General features: G+C 37.0%; 1 protein-coding gene across 5 annotated transcripts in view; it reads right to left on the minus strand.

Annotated features, from left to right (window-relative positions):
* Positions 1-1,230: 1,230 nt before the first annotated feature.
* The window catches only part of PHF3 (PHD finger protein 3), a 57,575-nt gene continuing 33,468 nt past the window's right edge, over positions 1,231-25,337 (minus strand). For all 5 annotated transcript variants that reach the window (XM_087718923.1, XM_087718925.1, XM_087718924.1 and 2 more), the window contains 12 exons: positions 22,109-22,427; positions 20,205-20,385; positions 18,714-18,864; positions 18,467-18,623; positions 15,247-15,363; positions 14,145-14,279; positions 13,793-13,928; positions 9,798-9,996; positions 7,186-7,333; positions 6,909-6,998; positions 5,802-5,997; positions 1,231-4,632 (listed from right to left, as the gene is read on the minus strand). In XM_087718923.1, coding sequence (XP_087575049.1) covers positions 2,507-4,632; positions 5,802-5,997; positions 6,909-6,998; positions 7,186-7,333; positions 9,798-9,996; positions 13,793-13,928; positions 14,145-14,279; positions 15,247-15,363; positions 18,467-18,623; positions 18,714-18,864; positions 20,205-20,385; positions 22,109-22,427 — 3,955 coding nt within the window. In that variant the 3' untranslated portion in view covers positions 1,231-2,506. The remainder of the gene's footprint in view (positions 4,633-5,801; positions 5,998-6,908; positions 6,999-7,185; positions 7,334-9,797; positions 9,997-13,792; positions 13,929-14,144; positions 14,280-15,246; positions 15,364-18,466; positions 18,624-18,713; positions 18,865-20,204; positions 20,386-22,108; positions 22,428-25,337) is intronic.

The following is a 25,337-nucleotide window of genomic DNA, read 5'->3' on the forward strand; positions in this document are numbered from 1 at the left end:
CATAGTTGCTGATGGAAAACAGGAGATGGAAGGAATACTAGATATATTCACTACTGAGTTATTTATAAAAATAATAAAGCTGGGATAAAAGTAGTTGCATGCTTTCTTATTACGAGTAATCTATTAGATTCAGACTAAGCTTGGTGAATAATAATTCAAGACCTAACCAAGGACCTATCAATTAAGGTAGCAACTAAGCATACCGGCAATTCCAAGCAAGTGATTATTTTTGTAAAATTAGGGTGTTCAGTTCTGGCGAATTAAAACATTTTCCAAATATGGATGGAACCCTTTGCCCCAAGGAGTCACAATTGGTGTAACAGCATATTTATTTTTCCATAAGCATCCCAATGTGATCTGTAAGTCCTGGTAGATTTTCTTATTTTCAATAACTGTTTTATCAGACATATCATGAACAAGGGGTCTGTCTGTTTAAATTTTTAATTCTCGTAACATCTCAGGCTGTTCATTTTCCAAAATTTTTCAATTTCATCTTCCCAGTAGTTTTTTTGAAAAAAAATTGCAGCAAAAAGTATTATGAATAATAAGCTTGTTATCTTCTTTCCATGGCAGACATATAGTAAGAGCCCTTGGGAGAGTTATATAGCTGAAAATGAACACTAATTAAAGGTTTCACAAGAAAGGTTGAAAGTAATTATGGGTGGTGAAGTTGTCCTGTGCCAGATGTTACTGTACTCACTCTTAAGAGAAAATTCCAGGCAAAGTCCTCAGTGCCTCTACACACACACACACACACACACACACACACACACACACACACACACACAGACTTAACATAAACCTAGCATATGGTTGCATTTCTGTTGAAAATGTAGACTAATTATATGTATGAATGAGTCAACATTTTGGATAATCACTTTTTTTTAAAAAAAAAAAGGTACCATCAAAGCAATTTATGATATAGCATTTTTAATTTGACTAAATAAAGCCATGTGCAAGGTTTGCAAACTGGCTATTATATGTAAATAGGATTTTAAAATAGCCTAACAATTTATTTTAATCACATATTATTGAGAGATAGTTTCTTTCTTATACCAAAGTGCAAAATCTATGTTTCATAGGTAAGGCGATTTAATTAAGGGTTTCCTTTTTTTTTTTTTAATGCAGAATGCTCTTAATTTTACTAAATACTTCAAAATAGGATGTTGAACAGAGTAGTGCAATAATATCTAACAGAAAAGAACCAATAAACTACGTTTCACAGAAAAATCACATTTTACTGATCTATTTATTAAAAACCCTGTGGGTTATTAAAAATTACCAGTCATGAACTGCAAAGGCAAGCCATATTTATACATCTTTCTGTTATACTGGTATAGCCTATTGCTCCACATCTATTAAAATCAAGCAAGCAACTGTGAGGTGGTTATCCATTTGTAGAATCAAAATACCCCTTAAAATATTTACATTTTTATAATATAAAGAATAGGAAAACACAAGTCTCATGTACAAGCTTAGGTATTTCAAGTTTTCAAAGCATGAGAAATAGCTAAAATATTAATTTCAGCTGAAAGCCAGGGTTCTCAAATTGCCATCAGGCGTGGTCGTATTTATTATTATTATTTTTTTTAAAAAAGCTGTTGTGCAGATGAAGCGGAAACACAAGTCTAGGCTTTGTTGTTGCCAATAAAAACCCCAAATGAGCAAAGCTTGAGAACTCCTGCGAAATTCTCCTAGATGGCGTTTAATGATTAAAAGTGGAAAAAGGGATTTAATTCCAGTCCTAACACTATTGAACGTCATTAAGTTTTATTCATTTCAGGAGGTGAGCCATCGACAACGGACAGGCTAAAGCCGTAAAATACCCCACTAAAAAGCGTGGCCCCCGAAGCCGTAAAACCTGGACTCCTCCTGCTCACCGTCCACTTCATTCTATCAGAAATGCCCAATAATAAATACGGGTGGAATTCCCTCTGCCCACCACCATTGCCTTATTCTTTGGAATCTGTTTGAATATACGAATCTTTTCAATCCATATGCATTGGAATAGGGGGCTGCATTACAATCCCTCTCGTTTTCAAAGTCAGCGTTGTGTCGTCATATTTCACGCCACCAATCCATCTTCATGGTTGCTGGAGCAGCTCCAAACGCAAAATGCAAATCGCCAAAGGCTACAAAGAGCTTGACTGACGCCCAATTTGACAAAAGAATCTGTACGTGTCTTTTTATTGCATATTAAAAAGAAGCCCCTTCCGGTTATTTTTTCTATACAAGCAGAGTAAAATCTTCCAACTATTCAACTCTACTCCTATGTCGAGAGGTTGTAAAAGAAAGCGAATGTGCGGTACGCAGAATGGTACCAGAACAGACTTAAGTCCTACAAAACACTAAACATTGAATATAAAAAGAAAGTATTGATGGCACAATTATACCCAAGCATATATTATACAGACAGCTTTAGGACATATTTAAAACATATTATGTTCTATTTGTTTAAAACTAGAAGAACTGTGCCTTCTTTCTCTCTCATTTTCTTTTTTTCCTTTCACCTTTTGCTTTTACCGCGATCGCTCTGGTCCCTCTCTTTGTGATGCCTTTCTCGGCTCTTTTCATTGTCTTGCTCCTTTGGCCGTTCCCTACTCTTCTCTCTCTCTTTCTCTTTTTCGTGAAAGCGCTCTTCACTTCTAGAAAGATCCTTCTTTTCCGGGTTTCTACTTTCTTGAGAGGTTTTGCTTTCAGAGTCCTTATCGCTATGGGAAAGTCGCAACCTCTCTTTGTCTCGATGCCCTTCCTCCCTGTTTTTTCTTTCCCTCTCTTTCTCGGAGCTTCGGTCTCGGTGTCGACTTCTTTCAGGATCCACATCCCAGTCGTGCCTGCCCTTCTTGGGGTGGTGAGATTCGCTATAAAACCTTTGCCTGTGTTGATCATTCTTCCTCCTGTTGAAGGCCCTCTCCATGTGAGGACCCTGACGGCCTGCCCAGGGGTCACTGTGACGCCTTTCATGTCTCCTAGCGTTTTTATTCTGATAAAAGTGTTCAGGCCCTGAGAATCTTGATGGTTTCGGGGGGGTGGGAGGGGCTGGTGTAACTGGTCCAACAAAGTGGGGTAGCTGACCTGGCAGGTGAAGTACGGGGGGCCAAGGCATGAGAGGGCTTTGAGCAAAACCAAAGCCCGGAGGTGGAAGGAGCGGTGGGGGCAGATGATGGGGGAACCCAAATACAGGAGCGTTCGTTGGGGAGAAATTAGGGGCAATGGCCCCTTGAAACTGAAAACCTGGGGGAGTTGTTTTAGTGGGTGGGAAATTGGGTTGAGGAGTCCTAATTGGTGAGAAATTTCCACTTGGGGCAGGTAGTTTGGTACTGAAGTCAGATTGATGACTTGTATTTTCCGCTTCAAACTGAGATGGTAATGATGTTGAAGAGGGTGGCGGTGGGGGTGGGGGCGGCAATAATTCTCTCTCAGAATTTCCAGTCTCAATGTTTTGCGTCAAGGTGTCTTTAAGTTGTGAGGTACGTGCTCTTTCTCCATTAGATGCATTTGAAACCAATGTTGTCTTGCAGGCCTGGTTATCGGTCTGATCTGAGGCTAATTCATTTCCTGAAGTCTGCTTGTTATCGACCTTTGACGGTTCAGATTCTGAAGTATCAAACTGTTGCATATCTTCACTTCTCGTACTATCGCCTTCGCTTTCTGAACTATTGTTCTGTTGGCCTCGTCCAGCTGCTTGCCTTGGGTCTCTCTTAAGATTAATGAATGGTGGAGATTTGGAACTATGAATGGTCATAGTATCAACAGATGCTGTTCCAACATTATTGCTCCCAACTCCTTTTCCAGCATTGGAAGTAACAGGAAAATCTATGGTTCTTTTACTTTCCTGAGGAACATTATCTGTATCACCCAACTTTAAACTGTTTTCCGGAGTCTCTTGGGTTTCCTTATTCTGTGATAGAATAGTTAAGTTTGCTAAAAATACCTCAGTGGAAACATCTGGTGGTTTCTCCTTAAGACTCAGGCTTGTAAGAGTTCCTGAAGAGCAAGGGAGATCTACTGATACGTCCACTGCTAAGGTATTGTTGATGGTTTCTTTTGCATTGTCCTTTTTATGCCTTGTACCTTCAACACCCACTGGAATGTCTATGTTTTCTTCCTTAACTTTTGTCCGTTTCTCTAATAAAGGAAGATCTTTATTAACCAACTTGTCGGCGGTTGATTGGATATGTTCAGGCATCTGCCCTGTGGTATCCAAAAGGCTTTGAAGAATGTCATCTACTGGCAGAGGCTTACTTGCTAGTTCAAGAGCAGATGACTGATTTTCCCATCCAACCAAAACCCCAGGAAGGAACCGTAGAGGTTTGGTGGGTTCAAGTTTGATGGTCTCCACAGCGGGTTCATTGGCTGTGACTTCTTCTGTGCTACATTGTTGGGATTTGATCCTCTGCTTGTGCAGCACTGTGGTAAATGAATTAAAGAAATCATTTTCTTCTTCTCTTTCATTTACCTCAGAATGAAGGACTTCCGGTTTGTTCAGTTTACTTTTTTTCTCTGGCTGCAAATTTTCAGGACCTTCTTCAGCATGGGTCACGGTTGAATTAGCCACAGCACTAATCTGCCTTTTCAGCTTCTGGCGAATTATCAATCCCAGCAGCAAGTTGGGTCGGTGGACTTCAATTCCTACACACATACACACACACACACACATATATAGTATATTAAAAAAGGAACAATGTAATAATTGAAAACATGTATCTTGGTTTTTTTTTTCAATTAAAACAAGCTACTGAGTATCTACAATGCCAAATAGTTTAAATGGTTCCATGATCTTACAAAATGTACTGCAGTTTTTGGACTATAAGACACTCCGAAGTATAAGATGCACCTAGCTTTTAGGGAGGAAAACAAGAAAAAAATAATCTGCCTCCCAGCAATTTGCCTCCTTGCAACAAACAGCACAGTCTAATTTAGCATGAGCAGGTGATTGGCAGTTGGATCTGCCTCCTGGAATACCTCCTAACAGCTGCTCCAGACTGTGGGGATCACCACCGCCCATTGCTGCTGCCACCTATTGCTGCCTCCGCACGTCCTAATTTTGGCCTGTTCCTAGGCAGCAGGGATCGCCGCCACCACTGCCTATCCCCTCTTGGAACAGGCCAAAAATGGGATGTACGGAGAGCAAAAATGGGGTGCGCGGAGGTGGCGATAGGTGGCAGTGGCGATGGGTGGTGCCCGGTGCCAATGGGCGGCGGTGATCCCTGCAGCCTGGAACAGTTGATAGGAGGTATTCCGGTAGCCAGATCCAACTGTCAATCAGCTGCTCGTGCTAAATCGGGATGTGCTGAAGCTGACCATGCTGTTTGCTGCAAGAGGCAAATTGCTGGGAGCAATTTGCCTCCTTGCAGCAAACTCCTTCGGCAACATTCGCTGTATAAGATGCACAGACATTTCTAGCCACTTTATGTGTGCGTGGGGGGGGGGGGAGTGTGTCTTATACTCCAAAAAATATGGTGGACTTTAAGAAGCACTTACAAAATTTCACTCTCAAAATAATTGCTATGTAAAAGTACATTTTACACTATAAAATACTTATCATCTGTTAAATCAAGAATACTAATTCTATTCATGAGCTAAACAGAGAAAGAAATCCATGACTGTTCTTTGAAACAGACATGGATTTCCTGCAAAGCTTCATTTCCAATATAGTGCTCTGCGATAAATCATCAAACTATTTGGCTCCTAGCATAGTTAAAAATGTATCTCAGAAAATAAAAAGGGTTTGCTCTTGGCTTTTTAAAATCATGAATACTTTAATGCAAAGGACAGTTCAGCCTATCTTTGTTACTTACCAGGACCATCAAAGGGAACCAACTGATGTGGAATTTTATCAGAAGCACCTAAAGGGATAATATATAAATCCTTGATTTGCTTCATGTTATTCGCTGCTACACCATAACGTTTCCTGCTGCTGAAGTATGCAAAAAGCAAAGCGTATGAAATCTGATCCTCTTCTGTAACAGGAGTAAAACGAACCACACATATTTCCTATTATAAAAAAAAGGGAAACATTTATTAATTATCACCACGTTCTTAAAATAAACACACACGGACATCTATTTTTGTTCCTCGGAGTATCAAAAACTTTGTACTTCACTGATTTTAGATGCCAGGAAATTCACTCAAGATGATCATACATAGCGAACAAGTAAGAGTCATCCAGAGCTGCTTGATAGTAAAATGAGTGGCATGCAAATTTCATAATTAAATCAATAAATAAGAGAGAATGCTCTACTGCTTCTCATATTGCTGTTGCAGGCCAGGAAGACACATGCAGTTTGAAGCTATCTCAAAGCAATGATATTTAAATGGATCTAATTTGTAAGCCTATCGCTGTGCTACTGAGAAAGGCAATCTTTAAAATGTATGCAATGTAGTAACTGATTCTCTCAAAAAAATTGTACTGAAAGTTGTGCGCTAAACCATATTATGTATTTGGAATATATGAAGCATTAACATGAATCAAAATAAAATCACTTTTCATAAATTAAAGGAGGTCTTAGATGCCACCAGTGTAAGTGTACAGAGAAATGGTACGCAAGCTGTATCAAAAAGAACTGTAGTCCTTAACAATATTTTTGAAATGGGAATATGTACACGCATCATAATTACAAGTTCTTTTCTTCATTTATAATACTCTTCTTCCCTTTGGTCTTTCTGTTCCTGAGTTTATCTAGGCTTCCCATATATTGAAAATGAGCATATTATCTAGCTACTGGATTCATTACTGAATAAGGAACAGTGCAGTTTATTTCTTTTCTGCATTGGATTTCATACAAACAGTACTGATGAATTTATTTCAGGTAATAACAGCACCAGCATGAAATCCTATTCTTTTAAAAAAATCAAAGAGCATTGAGCATCTAATGCCACATTATATTACAAGAATACATTTTTACCTTTGTGCCCGAAGCCTTTATTTTATCAACATATTCCCAAACAGTCTGAGGTGATATCCTGCCACCTACTTGGATGCTATCTGGCAAATCCTATGGAAGAGGATGCACATTTTTACCACAAGACAATAGATTTTCCTCAATAAAAGAAATATAACTTTCATAATCTATATGCAAAAGTACATTGGTCTAATGCCCTCCTTGGTGATTTTTACACGGCAACATTTCATTATCCGCAGTAAAAGAAAATGGTAGAATTGTTGAGTATGCCATGCATTACCTCTGTTAAACTTTCAAAGGAGCCAGAGATTGGGTAAGCCTTGATAACAAACTTTGCCACAGATGGCATGTTGATTAAGCCTTTCCAAATGAAATTCAGGCGAGCTAGAAATAAGGTTTCACTTTCAACAGTTCCAGGTGTTTCTGATCTGAAACATAGAAATTAAGGAAAACAAAGCAATTTAGTATAGTAAGCAACCAACTGCATTAAATATGGATGGGTGAGAAGTAAAGAGAAGGAAAACATTTCCTATATGTGCCATGGTGAGCCAGAGGCCTTGCTGGCATTTCTTAGTTAGCAAGAGAATTTTCAAAGTGAAATTGACCCTGGTCACCTGATCTAAGTCGGCATAAGATTTCAGGAATACAAGTGAGATTGTCCAAGAGATTCTGGAGAGCTATTCTTCATAGATGGTGGAAATTGTCTTTTTCTATGGTCAGCTCATGAGTGGAGTGGCGGAGAGTTGGAATTGACATCAAATTCCAATTTGCACTTTGTGGACACTGCGCTTGATTGAATCTTCTATCCTAGTTTCAATCCTTCAATCCTTTTTTCAATTATTTTCTTTATTCTTGCATATTGGAAAGATCAAGAGTCTTCAGATTAGCAAGGTTCTACCCTGTTTCTCCAAAAATAAGACCTCCCTGGATAATAAGCTCAATTGGGCTTTGGAGCGCATGCGCTAAAATAAGCCCTCCCCCCAAAAAGCCCTCCCTGAAAATACTGCAACATGAGGTGACCACGCTCACCGCCTCCTGCACCTCAAAAATAATAAGACCTCCCCAAAAATAAGGCCAAGTGCTTGTCTTATTTTCGGGGAAACATCGTATTGTATTCATTGGAACATCTTGAGGACTGTACAAGAGAGCCAGAGGATAAAGAAAATGGAGCAAAAATCCTTAGTGAAAAATTGTAATTACCTTTCAGCTAAACCTAGGGATAGAATGGATCAGATGCTTCATAAAATTAATAGAGCATGTTTATATAAAATTATAAAACAAGAATGCTACTGATGTTTATGAAATTAATTTGAAGGGGGATTTAAACACTATATAAATGGATCTGATGGGTGACTTATTCTGACATTAAATCAGAAAGTTAATTTGGATATTTTTTTTCCCCCTCTGGTTATACAAAAGAGCTCTGCTAACATTTGGAAGGACTTAGAGCCAAGGTGGCGCAGTGGTTAAATGCAGCACTGCAGGCTACTGCTAGATCAGCAGTTCAGCGGTTCAAATCTCACCGGCTCAGGGTTGACTCAGCCTTCCATCCTTCCGAGGTGGGTAAAATGAGGACCCAGATTGTTGGGGGCAATATGCTGACTCTCTGTAAACCGCTTAGAGAGGCCTGAAAGGCCTATGAAGCGGTATATAAGTCTACTGCTATTGCTATTGCTATTTTTTAGAAGTGACAAAGAAAAGGATAAAGTAGAGCACAGGTGTCAAACTTGCGGCATAACGTTGCCATCATGTGACTTTCACGTTTTTCCCATTTGCGGAGCTGGGATGGGCGTGGCTTGTACATTTCGCATCCAGCCCAGTTTGACACCCCTGAAATAGAGAAATCTATTAAAGTTCTGAAGGATTTTTGTCTTGAATCATAGATGAACAGCAAATTTGGCAGGGGACAGGGACAATTTTTTAAAAAGAGTCAAAATGTATCCTAATTTTTAGGATAATATAAGGGAAGGTTTATAAGATTGCCGTGTTCAATCAGGGTTAAAAGAATTGGATTGCTCTTTGTTTTCCTTATCTAATAAGAGAGGAACTAAGGAGAGCAGTTAAATCAAATGAAGTTTTATTTAAAAGCAAATTATATTAAATAACATGAATGCAGGTTATAGAATTACTTCCCTTATGGGGTGATTTAAAGCAGTGGTCTCCAACCTTGGCCACTTTAAGACTTGTGGACTTCAACTCCACAAGTCTTAAAGTGGCCAAGGTTGGAGACCACTGATTTAAAGTATGCAGAGTTGAAGTCCACAAGTCTTAAAGTGGCCAAGGTTGGAGACCACTGATTTAAAGTATGCAGAGTAAGATCTAAGACACAGCATTTAGCATTTCCAGAACATTTTCTCCTGTGGAAACTTCCCACATCATTTTATAAAGGACTTTTGCAATTCACTGATTAAATAATTTGCAAAATAGTAGGGTGAGTGGTAAAGGGAATAATGTTAAAAATTCTCATCGTTTATAATTTGTGTACTGGAAATTTTCTTACTATTTTCACAATATTCTTATATTGCACGGCAAGGCCTTGTTATTATATTATAATTGGATTATACTGATTGATGTCATCTTGAAATGAAAAGCATAAATGCAGTACCAAGGCATTTCAGTCTGTTAAAGAGTAGGAGAAAAAAGATAGAAGGAACAAAATAATGTTCACTTTTGGCAAACAAACTTCTGAAAGTTTCATATATTACAATTCAGTCTGAAACCTGACATTTTTTTAAAAAAAATCATTTCTATTTGAAATGTTTTGCTGCCTATCTTCATTTATGGGAAATGGCTTTCAGCCAAGAAAGCCAAAAAAGCAGAACATTTTTAACATTAGTCCCTATGGCAGCTTCTATTTTCTTATACACTTGAGTAGCAATCACAAATGATTACCTAGAGCTGGAAGTGGACGCAAACCCTGGATTTGATAACTCTTTATCCTCCTCTAATAATTCCAAAGCTAAAATGTTGTTGGTTGAAGTAAGCGCATTTGCGATATTGTCAGCTTCATTATCTGATGGCTTCCGAGCAACTCCAACGGATACTTTCACTTTTTTCCCAGCAAGATCATCACTGGGTGGTGCCATTCGACCTTGAGAAGAAAATTAAAAAGCTTTACTGAGTATTTATCATGTTAAGCCAGTTTTAAATGATTATTACGTATAGTAACAATTACTGCTTGTGACCATAATGCTAAAAAAATCTTGCTGGTTGAAATTAAAAGCACAGGAGTATATATCTAGAATTTGACTCAAGCAGTTAAAAGAAGCTTAGATAATTATCAAAGAAATGTAGATTGGTTTTAATTTATCATAGAAAAATAAAGGCTTTACCCAAACACAATGATGATGATGAAGTTTATATATATGCAGTGAGATATGTGTGTGTGTGTGTGTGTGTGGTGTGTGTGTGCAGGTCTTGGCGTATTCCCGTGTAAGATTGACAGTATCTTGGCGATGTTTCGACGAGGTCACACTCGTCATCTTCAGGCTGCTGCCTTTGGCTTCGTGCTTGTGCGAGCAAAGCGTGATCGGAGCTGCCGTTTTTCTATAAATATAGGTGGGTGGGTGTGGAATGTTGGCTTTGTTGCTTTAAACGGATTAGTTGGCTGTGTTGTCACATCTTGATTGGTTGATGGAATTGATGTTTGGGGAGGGTGATTGGTGATGGTGTCCTGTGTTGTTCTGGGTCCTGTGTTGTTTTTTTGTGGCTGGGGCTAGTTTATTGACTAGGGCTAGTTTCCAGATGTCTGGTAGGTGGGAGGTATCATCACGTTTATTCATGTTGTGGGAATGTTTCTCTATTTCAGTAGCTTCCATATTTATTCTCTTGTTGAACGTTCAGTTTTGGAGAGTAATTTGGTTCCTTCAAAATCAATTTCAAGTCCTGTTGCTTTAAGGTGCTGGAAAAGGGAGGAAGTTTTTTCTTCTTTTCTGCCTCTGTTCTTGTGTTCTGCGATGCGTGCATTTATTATCCTATTAGTTTGTCCAATCTATGTGGCTGGGCAGATTTTGCATGGTATTTCATAGACTCCTTGGTTTTCTAGCTGGATCTTGTCTTTGGGGTTTCTTAAGAGGCTGGTTATTTGTTGGTCAGTGCCAAAGGCTGTCTTGATATTGTGTTTGTGGAGAATTTTGCTGATTTTATCTGTGGTGCCTTTGATGTAAGGGAGGAGGGCGATGCCGTTGTCCTGTTCTGTATCTCGGTTCTTGGGGAGTGTCTCCCTTTGGATTAGGTTGGTAATTGTGTTTTTTTGAAATCCGTTGGAAATTAATATGTTTGTGAGGGTGTGTAATTCAATTTTCAGGTAGTCTTTGTCGGGTAGGCGTTTGGTTCAGGAGATGAGGGTCTTGGCTACAGAGTTGATCTGTGCAGGGTGGTGATGGGATTGTGCGTTTAAGTAGCGGTTGGTGTGGTTTTTTCTTTCTTTGGGGTAGATAGTGTGTCCTAGGGAACCATTGGTTTTTTTGTAGATTAGGACGTCCAGAAAGGGAAGTTGGTTGTTTGCTTCTATTTCCATAGTGAATTGTATTTTGGGGTGTAGGCTGTTGAGATGTGTGAGGAAGTTGTCCAGTTTTTCTTTCCCGTGTGGCCAAATTACAAAAGTGTCATCTACATATCTAAGCCAGAGTTTGGGTTTGTGTTCAGATTTATCTAAGGCATTTGTTTTAAAGTGTTCCATGTATAGGTTTGCGATGACGGGTGAGAGGGTTGATCCCATAGGTGCTCCTTCTATCTGTTTGTATCTTTGTCCATTGTGGATGAAGTAGGTGTTGGTTAGGCAGTGGTTGGTCAGGTCCAGGATGCGTTTAGGGGGGTTGTGTTTGTTCTGGATAGCTGCCAAGGCTTCTTTTATAGGTACTTGGGTGAAGAGGGATATGACATCGAAGCTCACGAGTAGGTCGCGGGGTTGTAGGTTTTGTTTCTTTATTGTTTCTAGGAAGTGGAGTGAGTTTTATACGTGTGAGGTGATGGATTCTGTGTAGGGTTGGAGTTGTTTGGTGAAGAATTCGTGGCACGACAAAACCGTGGTCCACTAAAGCGCGCCCGATTAAAGTGCGTACCTGACATCATCAGCAGCGCGACAAATACGACCGCGTAGAAAAAAGGGCGCTTTAAAAAGCGCTTTTAAAGCAAGCCGATTCACGTAAAGGTAAGGGTTAGGTTTAGGTTAGGGTTAGGTTAAGGGTTAGGGTTACGTTAAGCGTTAGGGTTAGGTTTAGGGTTAGGTTAAGGGTTAGCGTAAGGGTAACCTAACCTAGCGTTAGGTTAAGGGTTAGGTTTAGGTTTAGGGTTAGGTTTGGGGGGGTTAGGGTAAGGTTTTCGTGTTAATTTTAACTTTACCGCTCACAGCGTGATGTTTTCGTCGCGCTGTGATGACGTCAGGTACGCGCTTTAGTCTACCGCGGTTTTGTGGTGGAACCGAAGAATTTGGCGAGATTCTGTAGAGGTGAGCTTATGGAGCTCACTATGGGTCTGAGTGGTGTTCCTTCTTTGTGTATCTTGGGGAGGCCATAGAGCTTGGGGCATCTGGATGATTTTTCTCTGGGGATGATTCTTTGCTGGATCTCTTCACTGATGGGAGAAGCTTTCATTGGATTTGGTGGTTTTTTCCAGGTAGGTGGTGGGGTCTGTGTTTAGAAGTTTGTAAGCAGGGTCTAACCTCTAAACACAGACCCCACCATCTACCTGGAAAAAAACACCAAATCCAAAATAAAAGCATGCATACATATAAAGAACAATCTTGCTGTTTTCATGTTTTTCTGTAGTAAACTGCTGTGAAGTGCAGTCTGAAGCCTTTATGCCAGGTTTAAATTCCTGTTTTGAGCTTCATCTATTCACTGGTTTGTTAATACTTCAAACTATAGTTTGAGATGGGCTCATTTGAACTAAATAAAGAACTATATTCTTGTTCTGAAACTTCTGAGAGAGAGAGAGAGAGGTTTCAACCACCTTCTAACAATCAGGCCAGATGCACAGCAGCTTTGAAGCTTCGTTTTAGAAAAACAGCCAGTGGCAAAAAATATTGCTAAACTCCTAATAGCCATGACAAATGTGATCAATAAAGAGAAATGCTGGATTTGTACTCAGTAACATTGGGTTACCTGCAGGTTCTGCAGCCCTCTAAGCCATCAGCCAATCCAACAGTTAGAAAACGTATTTTGTTAATTTGGTCTTTGATATTAAGTTTGTTGAATTTAGCATTACTTATGGTATGCAGCAACCTCTGAATGTAGACAAGACAGCAGAATCCCATTTCTGACTTATTCGATTGATATTCCATTGTTCATTCAGGTCAAAACAGTATGGATAGGACAATACTTTGGGGGTGGGGTGAGTTTGCACAATCCATCCTGTTGTAGGTTGGTCTGAGCAGAAGTATTTGCAAAAAGTCATCCAGTGAGCTTCCCTGGCTGAGGATGGATGCAAATCTAGGACTCCAGAGTACCAGATGAAGAACTTAAATCATTACATTCCTCTGACTTGCAGAGTGTCTCTGAAATCCACTTTGCTTCTTCAAAATTTAGGGCACATGAAAGACCTCTAATTTTAAGCTGTGGTTTGGAGAGATTCTGAATGAGTTTGGAAGTAAAGGAAGAAACAGTTACCTTGATTAGACTGTTAGAAGGAATTGCATCATAGAATGCAGTATTGGCTGGAGTGACTGACACAAATTCAAATAATCATTTGTCCAGAAACTCACTTTATGACTTGAGAAATTCATTCTTTCTTGGTTTACCTTACTTCCTGAAAGTACAACTGGATATCATTTTACAATTAATTCCACTGAGAAGCTGCCATTATTCCAGGTCTTAAACTGAAGAAATGCTAAGGACCAAGAAGTTCAAATAGCACACATAATTTTTAAACAAGCTTGTGAATATTACCTGTGCAAATTTTACAATTAAGATCAAATAGGTGGTTTTTATGTTGATTTGTTGTATCAGAACTGGAAGATTCATTATCTTCTTTATCTTTTTCAGTTTCCTCCACCTTTTCTACAATTTTAATTGGAGCAGGTTCCTATGAGAAGAAAACAAATTTTACACACGTTTTCATTTACATACTGCTAAGTTTCTCTTGTAAAACAAGGATACATGCAGTCAATGAAAGGTACTCACAGACCTCTAAACTAGGCTGAATTAATCAAAGATTAGACAACCTACATATTATATTCAAGGGCATGAGACCTGCCGGTGAAAAATGTTTTATTGTTACAATAACACATTGAAGTTATACCTGAATTTCCATAATAGTTGCTTCTTGCTCTTTAACTGGAGCTTCACTTTCAATTTCTATTTCTCCTTTATGAGTAATTTTTGTGATTGGACGTATTTCAACTTCCCTCTGCTCTTTTTCAATCATTTCAATTGTCTATCAATAAACAAAAAAAAAAAAAACAGATTACCTATACAAGCAAGAGCCTCCAGGACATGAAACCATTATTAAGAGATGGAAACTGGATTCCTTTTTTAAAAAAAATTAGAATACCTTTAAAAACAAATACTAGTGAATTAGTTTGCATACACGTAGAAAACCTGACAATAATTTTACTTGTTGGAACAGTGGTCCGCAACCTTTGCAACCTGGTGGGGGGGGGGAAGGGGGAGGGGAGGAACCAGGTCGTGTGAGTGGCGGGCTGGTACACATGCATGTAGCTCGATTTGTGCAAGTGGCATGCCAGCACATGTGCATGCATGCTGGTCCACTGCTCATGCAAATTGAGCTATGTGCCTGCAAAAGTGCGCCGGCCTGCCGCTCATGTGGTCCATTTCTAAATAGGTCACAGGCTGATGGGGGATTGGGGACCCCTGTACTGGAAGCTATGGTTTATTTTCAAATAAAACATTTTAAGGTTCAAAATTCCAGGGATATTGAGAAAATGATTCAATCAAGCCCATTTTACTAGAGAAGAATAAAAGTATAGTCATAATGCTGAAGGATGTCATCTTGAAAAAAGATTTCTAGGATAGTTTGGTCAGAAAGCAATTGTGGCAAGAGAGCAAAAAAAAAAAATTGATGTAAAGTGAATTGGGGCAAGAGAGAACCAAATTTACTCCACACCCAAATCTTACATTAGGAGAACAGTTGCAAGTCTATATAAAATAAAATAGTCAATTGAAACCAGAAGAAAATACTAAATAATTTCCCACTTGCTAAATGCATGCTGTGAATGGGGCTGAATTTATCCTATTTAGCTAGCTTAATGTGAGCTGAGGGAAGCACTGATCATTTTAGTATTTAGGAATGAGAGGATGGGTAGGGACAATGACTTTTTGAAATGAAATAACTTATAATCAGGAATTAGGGGACCAATTCAATACTGGTGGATAAGCCATACATGTCTATTTTCTCTTTTCCTCCATGCTGCTAGCTCTTTGGAAGCTAATTCTTCAGGGCTCATTCTTATGAGATGGTCTGGAGTAACTTCACCTTTCAATACTCTTTTAAAAAGTATCTGGAAGAGAAATCAACAATTAGTTACATATAATCAACCAAAACCTGCATTTTCAGCGAGAAAAGTATTAACAACTGCAAACCAACTATACTTATGTGAAATTCAGTTAATTTCCCTTGCATGACCATTTCTCTACCACAAGTGTACACCAATGTAAATATTTCATATTTAGCTTCAATTATTCTATATGATGTAGTATACTAATAGGAAGAACGATTGGTTTTCTGTTTATTTCCTCTAAAATATTCTGCAACTGAGCTGAAAAGTTTAGGCCAGTTTTTGAACCTAAGTAAAAAAAAAGAGGAAAAGAAACCTATATATTTAAGAGCCTATAAATGTAGGTGAGTATGAATTTTATTGCTGAAAGCAGAGGGGACACAAACACAGACTTTATCCAATATCTATTTCTACTCTGCTAATCTGTATCTGCAGGGCTTAGGATATATGCAAAAGAAGAGGATTCACCTCTCATGTTTCTGAAAGTAATGTTATGACTATGTTATCTAAAACACAATAATTAGATTCAATGTAGTTTTTTTTAATAGGGACATTTCAAATCTGCCTTAAAAAGAAATCCCCACAAAAATTTAGTTTATGTTTTTCCTGACTATCTAGCTTGAATAGAGACATGGCTGCTATGCCAATCATATACTAGATCTATAACATAAACCCAATGTTAGATATATGGAGCCCAGAGGTGGGTTCCTACCAGTTCGCACCTATTCGGTAGAACCGGTTCGTCAAATCTACCGAACCGGTTAGAAGAGGTTCCACCAGTGGACCCGGAAAGCAGGCCACACCTACAGAAGAGGTTCCAAATTTTTTTGAAACCCACCACTGGTCCTTGGATATGATTATTCTACACTATCATGCTCACATTTATAAAACTCAGTGCCTCTGTGAAAGGTAAGGATGACTACTGCGTTTGTGGTGCAATCAGAACATTGCGTGTGTTGAAGTTGTTTTAACGCAAACCAAAGATGCCTTTTAAAAAACCAGTTTACATCATATTCTTATGCATGCCAGTGCTGTGTGTGAGGTAATTTAAGGGGGTTCTGACAAGTGTCGTCGGCATCTTCATATCCGGTCACATGGGAAGCAAGCCACTCCCATCTGGTCACATGGGAAGCAAGCCACTCCCACAAAGGAGGCCACACCCACAGAGTAGGTTCAAACAATTTTTGAAACCCACCACTGATGCAGCCTGATAACAGTCCTTGTACATATATACTGAAGAACAAACATAAGGCTTGTGGCAAACCTCAGAGGCCAGCAGTGAGATAGGAAAGTTAAAACCAAATCAGAAAGATCTAGAAGTTAAGACATCAGAAGACTCCCACTTTAGGCATGAAAGTCAGCCAGTCACTCTCTCTCTCAACCTAACACAGTGTTGTTGTTGCAGAGAAAATAGGAGGAGGGAAAAAGTATTAGATAAGTTTGCTGCCTTGAGTTTTTTATAAAAATAATAAAAGCAGAATGTAAATAAAATATATAAAAGTGTTAATTATTAGTAGACAGATTTAGGAAAGAAATTGTTACATTAATTCCTAAATTTGCTTTCCTTGGATGTAGTAATTTATTGAAAATGTTTTGCTTCAGTAAAGGTAGTCCTTGACTTACAACTATTTGTTCAATGACTGTTCAAAGTTATAATAAAATTAAAAAGCAACTTAAACCAGTCCTCGCACTTACTACTATTGTAGTGTCCCTGCAGTCACATGATCAAAATTCATCCACTTGGAACTGGCATGCAGTTACAATGTTTGCAGCATCCCAGAGTCATGTGATTGCCATTTGCAACCTCCCCAAGGGGCTACCAAGATGCAAAGTCAAAGGGGGGGGGGAGCCAGATTTACTTAATGACTGTAGTGATTTGCTTAACAACTGCAGCAAAACAAAGGTCATAAAACTACATGATTCACTTAACGTCTGCATGAGTTAACAATGAAAGTTCTATCCCAATACCTGTACAGCAATTATGCTGATGGTAGGGACAGTGTGCAATTTTCATTAATTCATCTTTGCTCGTTCAGCATCCTCTCCGTGAGCTGCACTGGCTACCTGTTGGTCTCCGGGTGCACTTCAAGGTCCTACTCACCACCTATAAAGCGCTCCATGGTAGTGGATCTGGCTATTTGAGAGACCGCCTTCTGCCAATTACCTCCCTGCGTTCCATCAGATCGCATAGAGCTGGCCTCCTCCGTATTCCATCCGCCAGTCAGTGCCGACTGGCGACTACTCGGAGGAGAGCCTTCTCTGTTGCGGCTCCGACACTATGGAACAATCTCCCCGTGGAGATTCGTACCCTCACCACCGTCCAGGCCTTCCGCACAGCCCTCAAGAACTGGCTAGCCCGTCAGGCCTGGGGATAATCTTATTTTCGCCCCTCCCGAATGCTGAGTGAATGTTGAGTTTTTTATTGTCTAATTTACTTTGTGCACATTTCTTTTTGGTATTGTCCTACACTCCCCTTCCTTTTTTGATTGTAAGCCGCCCTGAGTCCCCTCAGGGAAAAGGGCGGCCTATAAATAAATAAATCTAAAAAAAAAAAAATCTCTCCATTGAAATTTTATTCTGGAGAACTATCCAAAGGTAAAAAAAGATGACACACTAGTAAAAATGTCTTCATCTTTTCATCAGCAGGAAGTTTGTGGGCACAGCTATGTTCACACATACTGTTATAGTTCTCTATTTAATCGATATTTTAGGTAAAGAAATGTGAACCCCTATTTTGGGAAGCAAAACGCCTTTGAAAAAAATTAGCAAGTAAGCTATTTTAGCATGCAAAAAGAAAATGACAGTGTTTTCATTAAATATAGATAGAAAAAAGTGGATGTATCAATGTGGATATGGAATAAAAGTTAGAAAATTTAACTCTAGGTCTGAGACTTCTAAAATGTTAATAATCAGGATGGAAGAAGAAACTATGAGCATTTAAAATTATTCTAGGCCTCCACAAAGAAACCAGAATTATTATTATTATTATTATTACTTTTGTACTAAGTTTTTATTTTATTTTATAACATACAAAAATTCCAATTTCAATTCAACCAGAATTATTTTTTGAAGAGTTCCCAAATACTTAAGAAATGTCATGACATACTTTATTTTTTGGATCTTTCAGATTAAATATCAGGCTTCTGTACTTATTTTTGTACTTGGAATCGGTATCCCGGAAAAAGGAAAAGAGCTCTTTTTCAATTTTATTTGCAACTTTTGCTGCTCTTTCTTCAGGAATCTTCAGTGTTGAGTCTGAAAGCCTGAAAAAAATATATACAGATTTTATTTTATTTTATTTTATTTTAAGCAAAAGTGGAGTAGTAGGAATAGCTTTACCGCAGGACCCATACCTTTTTTCTAGAATTTCTTTCAGTGACTGTTTAACACTTTGTCTTATCTGATCAGCAGAAGGTTTGGCTGTAGAAGCAGGAGGTGAGTGTACATTACTTGGAGTTCCCTTCTCAGTTCTCTTTTTCTTCATTTCCTGCTTATCCTGAATACCTTTTGAAATATAACCAAATTAACTTGTTTTAGAGAGATATGGAGAGATAAAAGCTACATTTCTCCAAATGACCATATAATGAGAACAAGAGGTTTTACTGTTGAAAAGATAAAATGAATTGACTGAATTTATTTTAACACTACTTGCATACTGCACTACTTAATCTGACAGGCACTGTGAAAAAAAAACACAAAATCATAAGTATAACAACAACAAAAACAACCAATAGAAATCACAAATAAGTTGTATGATGGGCATCTATATCTAGAGTGGTTATGTACATTGGGATAATGTTTTATCTGCTTGCAAAATCAAAGAAGGGATAGTGGGCCAACATGCCCCTGGAGAGCTTGTGGAGCCTGGGAAGGGCAAAAAACAGACCTACCGGGACCACCAGGAGTCAGAAAATGGGCCATTTCCAGCCTCCAGAAGGCTGGGGGGGGGGATTTTGCCTCCCCAGGCTCCAAGAAAGCCATGCCCGCATGTGCAAGGAGCGTTGTGGCATTAAATTATGGGGGTGGGCACAGATGTCGTACGATAGCGTGTGCTTCTGGCACCTGAGGCAAAAAATGTTCGCCATCACTGGTCTAGGGTGATTTCGTAGTCATTAGAGGGAGGCCAATATTCCTCAAATGCCCCGTTTCAAAAAACTCCAGCTTCAGATTTGTTCAAAAGGAACATACTTCTTATTTTAAAGACTTAATCTGAGCTTTTTTCACCCATTATTAAATTGCGCAGAGCCTTTCTATTTTATTGCCCAAATGTAATATGAATAAAACTTATCAATTAAAAAATAATAATATGAATTTCTGTCTAATCTCAGAAACACTACCATTATTATAACCAATCAGGCAAAATTTAATATTTAAACCCACATATATTATTAGAAGCACACCTTTTAGATGTAGTCAAGTCTGTGTGGCAAAATTATAATTATGTAAATTAAACCAGATTAAATTATATTCAGTGTGAGGCTTTTTCTTTCAACAAAGAAGTTGTTTACAGTGTAGCATATTCCCACTGCAGAGGGCTATTCCTCAAATGAATTTCCAATAAAAGGCATAAGGTATCTTAGAAATTGTTAGCTTGTACAGAACTATAAGCTTTAGAGGAATGTAAGGTTTATCAATGCTTAATTTTAAAAAAACAAACAGAAAAAAGTCAATATTTAAAAATTATTTCATTCAACGAATCATTTTTCAGATTTATTAATATTTATGATATCGGTACCAAATGCAAAAAAATAAAAAATTTCAATGTGATTGTTTTATTTCCAGCAGCTTTTGAATATGACTTACAAATTTTGGAAATCATTATCAGCTATTTTGGTTTCAGTTACCTTGCTTTGGTGCGCTTTCACTTGAACACGAAGCATTATCTTTATTCGATTTTTCATATTTGTCTTCAGAAGATCGTCGTGGAATTGAACCCATTTGCCCTGTTTTCTTAAGGGGATTCTGCTGCCCCTTTTTACTTTCAGAATCTTTGCATTCCAGTATTGCTTTTCCTTCACTAGATTCCTGAAACAGTTACAACACTAATTATAAGCCTTTTTTCTGTTCAATTTTTCTTTACTCTCAGGATCAAAGCATCTATTGAAAAATATGCATTTATATAAACTATGCCAACTTCAACATAAATTGTTCCCAAGAGGGCTAACTACGTAAAAAGAAGAAGAAAAATCAAATACCTTTGAAAAATAAAAATATATAAAATGAACAGAATTGTACAGAACATTCTATTCAAACAGATTGGAGAACTTTGATTTGGACTCTATTCCAAATGACCTTTTTTTTTGCTATTCTGATTGCATTGACTTTAACTATTGACTGTAAATATTACAGAGGAACGGGGGGAACGGGGGGGGGGGGGGGGGAGAAACCCAATCATGCTATCTTCACTTAGAATACTACCCAAACACGAACATGTCATTAGATGAATAGTATAATGGTTGTACATATCTCAGTAGTAAGGATTATTATTGATGGAGAAAAATATCATGTAAAATAATGGATTTCCTCTCGTACAACTAAATATTCATCCTTTTCAATGTTCTTCCTCTAAGGATCTGATCAGAACACCTTTCCCCAGAGTAGAGGAGAAGTATAGGTATATGGGGAAAAAATAGGTTCCCTTCCCTTCTTCAACCCAGTGATAAAGGCTCTCATTGTCTGGTGAAAAATTAGATTTCATCTAGACATTGTAACTATATAATTAATAAAAGGAGGGATCATAAATCTTCTAAGGAATCAACTGTTCACATTTAATACACATTAAAATGCTCCTTTGCTTTTTACAATCTTGGTCAACATTCCCTTGCTGAATTGCACTTTTAAAACAACAGTTCAAGGAATAGTAGCACTGGTTTGTTTCTCATTTTTAGCTGAATCTGAGCATTCTGAAATGTAATATAAATAAGAATAATTAGGGTTATGGGAACTTCTGAAGGAAGCACAGGTTGCAACAGAGTACATTGTTTTAAATTAGCAATTACTCTGGGAATCTAATCCATATTTAATAGCACTTAGACTTATATACCACTTCATAGAACTTTCCAGCCCTTTCTAAATTCTTTACAAATGTCAACATCTTGCTCCCCAAAAATCTGGATCCTCATTTTACAGATCTTGGAAGGATGGAATGGTGAATCAACCTTGAGCTGTTCAAGATCGAATTCCTGGCAATGGGTAAAGTTAGCCTACAATACTGCATTCTAACCATTTATTTGTTTTAATTAAATAATTTAATTATTAAATTATTGTCATTATTCAATATATAAAATAATATAATATATAATAAATATAATAATATTAATTCTTAACAAGTGACATTTTTTAGGGCTTGAGATTAAGTCAGGAAGCCAAATATCTATTCAGTTACATAATTCTTTATTAATCATGCATTAATGACATGAAAGCAATATAAGTATACTTTTTTATTTTGAAAATCCCCCAAAAAGATTATACACATTTTATATCAAACTAATTTAATAAAAAATTGTAATCACTCTCTTTTCTTCTTCCGTTATTTGGAAAACAACTAATTGGCGAAAGCTGCAAATGACTGTATATTAGGAAAATGAATTTCATTTCTAAGTATAAAAAATAGTTATTTAAAAAAAAAATTAAAGGATTTCTTGCCTTTTGAAACAAAAGGCAGCGCATTTGAAAGAAAACGTTTTAAAAGGGGTTAACACGTTTGCTGTAATCTGGCCATACCGTAAAAAGAAAGGTCATTTCTTACCCGCTTAAAGATTTTGACCTTATGTTTCACGGAGTCTTCTCCTTGCTTTGGGGTCTTGTTTTGAGGGCCCATGAAGGTGTGCTTCGACATTCCAGGTTTCTCACACTCCACTGATCTATTGTCTCTGGCTGTTTCAAGTTTCACATTGGCATCCAACATATTCTGATCGACTGAATCTGGTTTCTTGTCTTCCTCAGCGCAGCATTTGATGCAAACATATTCTTTGTCTTCTTCTCCCATTTGCTGCGCTTGAAACAAACTCAATCCAACACAATCGCCATGAAACCAATCATCGCATCTACCACAGCCTACCATGAACCTAGAACCAAAAATAAAACCGTTGCTTTATCGTAATCTTTATATTATTGTAAACATAAAAAGTTTGTAACCGTCCTAAAAGGCCTTCCATATAAGAACAGGTCCTTTTTTTGGAATATTTTGCGCAAAAGAGTGCATCCATTTCTCCAGCCTTACAACATGGTGTAAAATGTCAAGAGGATGTTGTTATGCTAGTCGGTAGTCTACTATCATTCGTAATAAAATATACATCTGTGAAAGAGAATTTTAACTTTTGAATTTTGTTTCAGCAGCCTAATAAAGATGACTACTTACAACTTCAGAAAGAATTCAACAAATGAATGCATACATTGTTGGATCCCATATATCAGCAAAACACTTGCAAATTAGGATCTGGTTTTGACAAATAGGCAATGCCTAATAGTTTTCATAAACAGATTAATCATTCTTCCCTATTCCAGATTATTTATGAGCAGAATTACAGCTGCCACTTTTATATTTATCAAATAATATCATAAAATCCAGGACACTTGTAAACTTCTTTGAAGAACTCATTGAAGGAAAGAGATGTCCTTAAATTGATAATTTTCTAAATGGTGTAAACCTCTAGTATTCTTTCTTCCCCAATGAAATTTGACAGGAATAAAACTCTCTAGTAAGATAAATCAGTCATACTTTAGCATACTTAAATGCATTAGAAGGCAACTCAATCCTCTCCCTCCAAATGGAGCCACTGGAAAGAAAGGAAATACTACCTGTTTTTATTTTCAGGTTTGCCTTTGTAAAGTTTTAGAAAGTAAGTTACTTGAAATATTTGAACTGATTTCAGAAAAATCTTGACTATTTTCAGAACAGGCAACTGGGTCAAACTTCAGTTGCCTCAAGAGAACAATTCTGCCTACAGCTTCAAGCCTAAAATCTCCATTATCCCAAATTATCTTGAAGGTGTTTCAGCTTAAATAACTTTTTAAAGAAGCTGATGAATTTAAATGATCTGTGAATATATGCATAGTTCATATATTTTATAAGGAGATAAGAAGCAATTATTTTACCTAATTAAAAATGTAAACTTTCTTCTGACTGAAGTGTGTGTGTGCTCTGCATGTAAATTTGTCTACATGTGTGTGCACATATGTATCCACATCCCAACTGTTTATCCAAATGTAGAAACTTTTTAGATAAATATTTTGAATTTATTTTAACTCTATAACTAGAAAGTAAGATAGCAACCACCTCATATTTTTTCCATGAACATACATCATGGAGAGTGGTCACATTTCATTAGAAAGACAGAGCATGCTAGGGAATATAATTTGTATTTCAGAAATGATTGCAAATAAAGCAAATGACAGTATTAAGTATACATGAGAATTTCATGAAGTTTATTAATATGATTCACTCTGAAACATGACAGTGTGAAATAGGCCACAGAGATATTTTATGAATGGGTGTAAAAATATTGTCTTTTTATGGTTTAATGTGTTCATAGAAATTAGAAAAAAGGATTTTTTTAAGACAGTTGTAAACATATCACAGAGCTTCCTTGTAGGGGTGATGGATGGCACAGAATTTTAATAAATAAATAAAGTTAAAAAGATATTCCTTTCAAGGAAACCTGAACTTGGCTGTCACCAGGAAATTGTCATTAGGAATAAGTTCACATTCTTGACAAAACTGAATTTAAAAAAAGAAAAATGTAGATGACTGGGAATGTACAAAGACAGGGATTAGTACTTATTCCATATATTTAATAAAATTCTAGTGGCTAAGAAACTGGAAGACTAATAATAAAAAAAGCCAATGTTGACTTTAAAGATAATACTGAGTCATTAAAAAAAATATTGCACAAACTACTTTTGAAATATAAAATGGTGGAGTGCAAAGAAAGAACAATTAATATATTATGAAAATATATATATAGACCTTAAGTATATCTTTGGATAAATTGTATATTTATCAAATTAAACAGGAAAAATTGTTTGAAAAAAGACCGGTTTTCTTCTTAATTATTTGTTTTTTTAAGCTATGTATTATGACTCTTAAAGAAAATCATGAATTTTCTTCTATTTCAGGTGTTTAAAAGTTCATTTCATTAATCTCTGAATCACACCTGGTTTTAATGGAAGTAAATTTGTTTCTACATTGTCCAGTTTACAGTAATCTAAATTTTCAAAGTCAGTTCAATAAATTATGTGGACATATTAAAATATTTTAATTATTTAATAAAATCATTTCAGAACAGATGAATGCACTGAAATCTTTATATATAAAGAGGGTTTTTTTCTTTTGTTCCCTATTAACAGGAAGAAACTAATTTTGCTAACTAATAAAACTTTTTTTTTGCTTGTTAACCTTTCTCTGAAATAACACTAATTGATCTGAAAAATAAAATGTAGAAAATTATTAACCAGTAAGATTAATGTGTCCTTTGGATAGATACATTAACTTTATCATTAGCTTAAGTCTTGGAAATGATAGGTTTCACTTAATGAAATCTGGATATAACGACCAGATAAGGACCGAGTAATGATTCAGTAAGCATAACAGTTGATGCTTAATTTACTGCAAAAAGATCCAAACTGGTAATGAATAATTGAACAATGTATTAACTTGCACTAGAATTAGATTTAATTGACTATATTCAACAGAATATAATGACTATATATTTCACTTAAATTGTAAACAATTTATGCTAATTTAGTTCTTACTATAGTATTTTACCAAAACATTATAGGGTTTCAAATAAAGGCAGGATTCCTGCTTATTCTATCCTGATTTCACTAATCCTCACAAGTGTATCACAGAAATTGGCAGGAAGAAAGAGTACATTTCCCAACAATAAAATGTGGGTGGATGCCATGGAAATTTTAATAATTTGATTTTTTGTAGATTATATTTCTAAACCACGTTACGATTTTTATTGAAATCTTTT

The sequence above is a fragment of the Thamnophis sirtalis genome, unplaced genomic scaffold (genome assembly GCF_051295495.1).
Source record: "Thamnophis sirtalis isolate CommonGarterSnake01/CBP01778 unplaced genomic scaffold, rThaSir2_p1.2 scaffold_6, whole genome shotgun sequence".
Classification (NCBI taxonomy): Eukaryota; Metazoa; Chordata; class Lepidosauria; order Squamata; family Natricidae; genus Thamnophis; species Thamnophis sirtalis.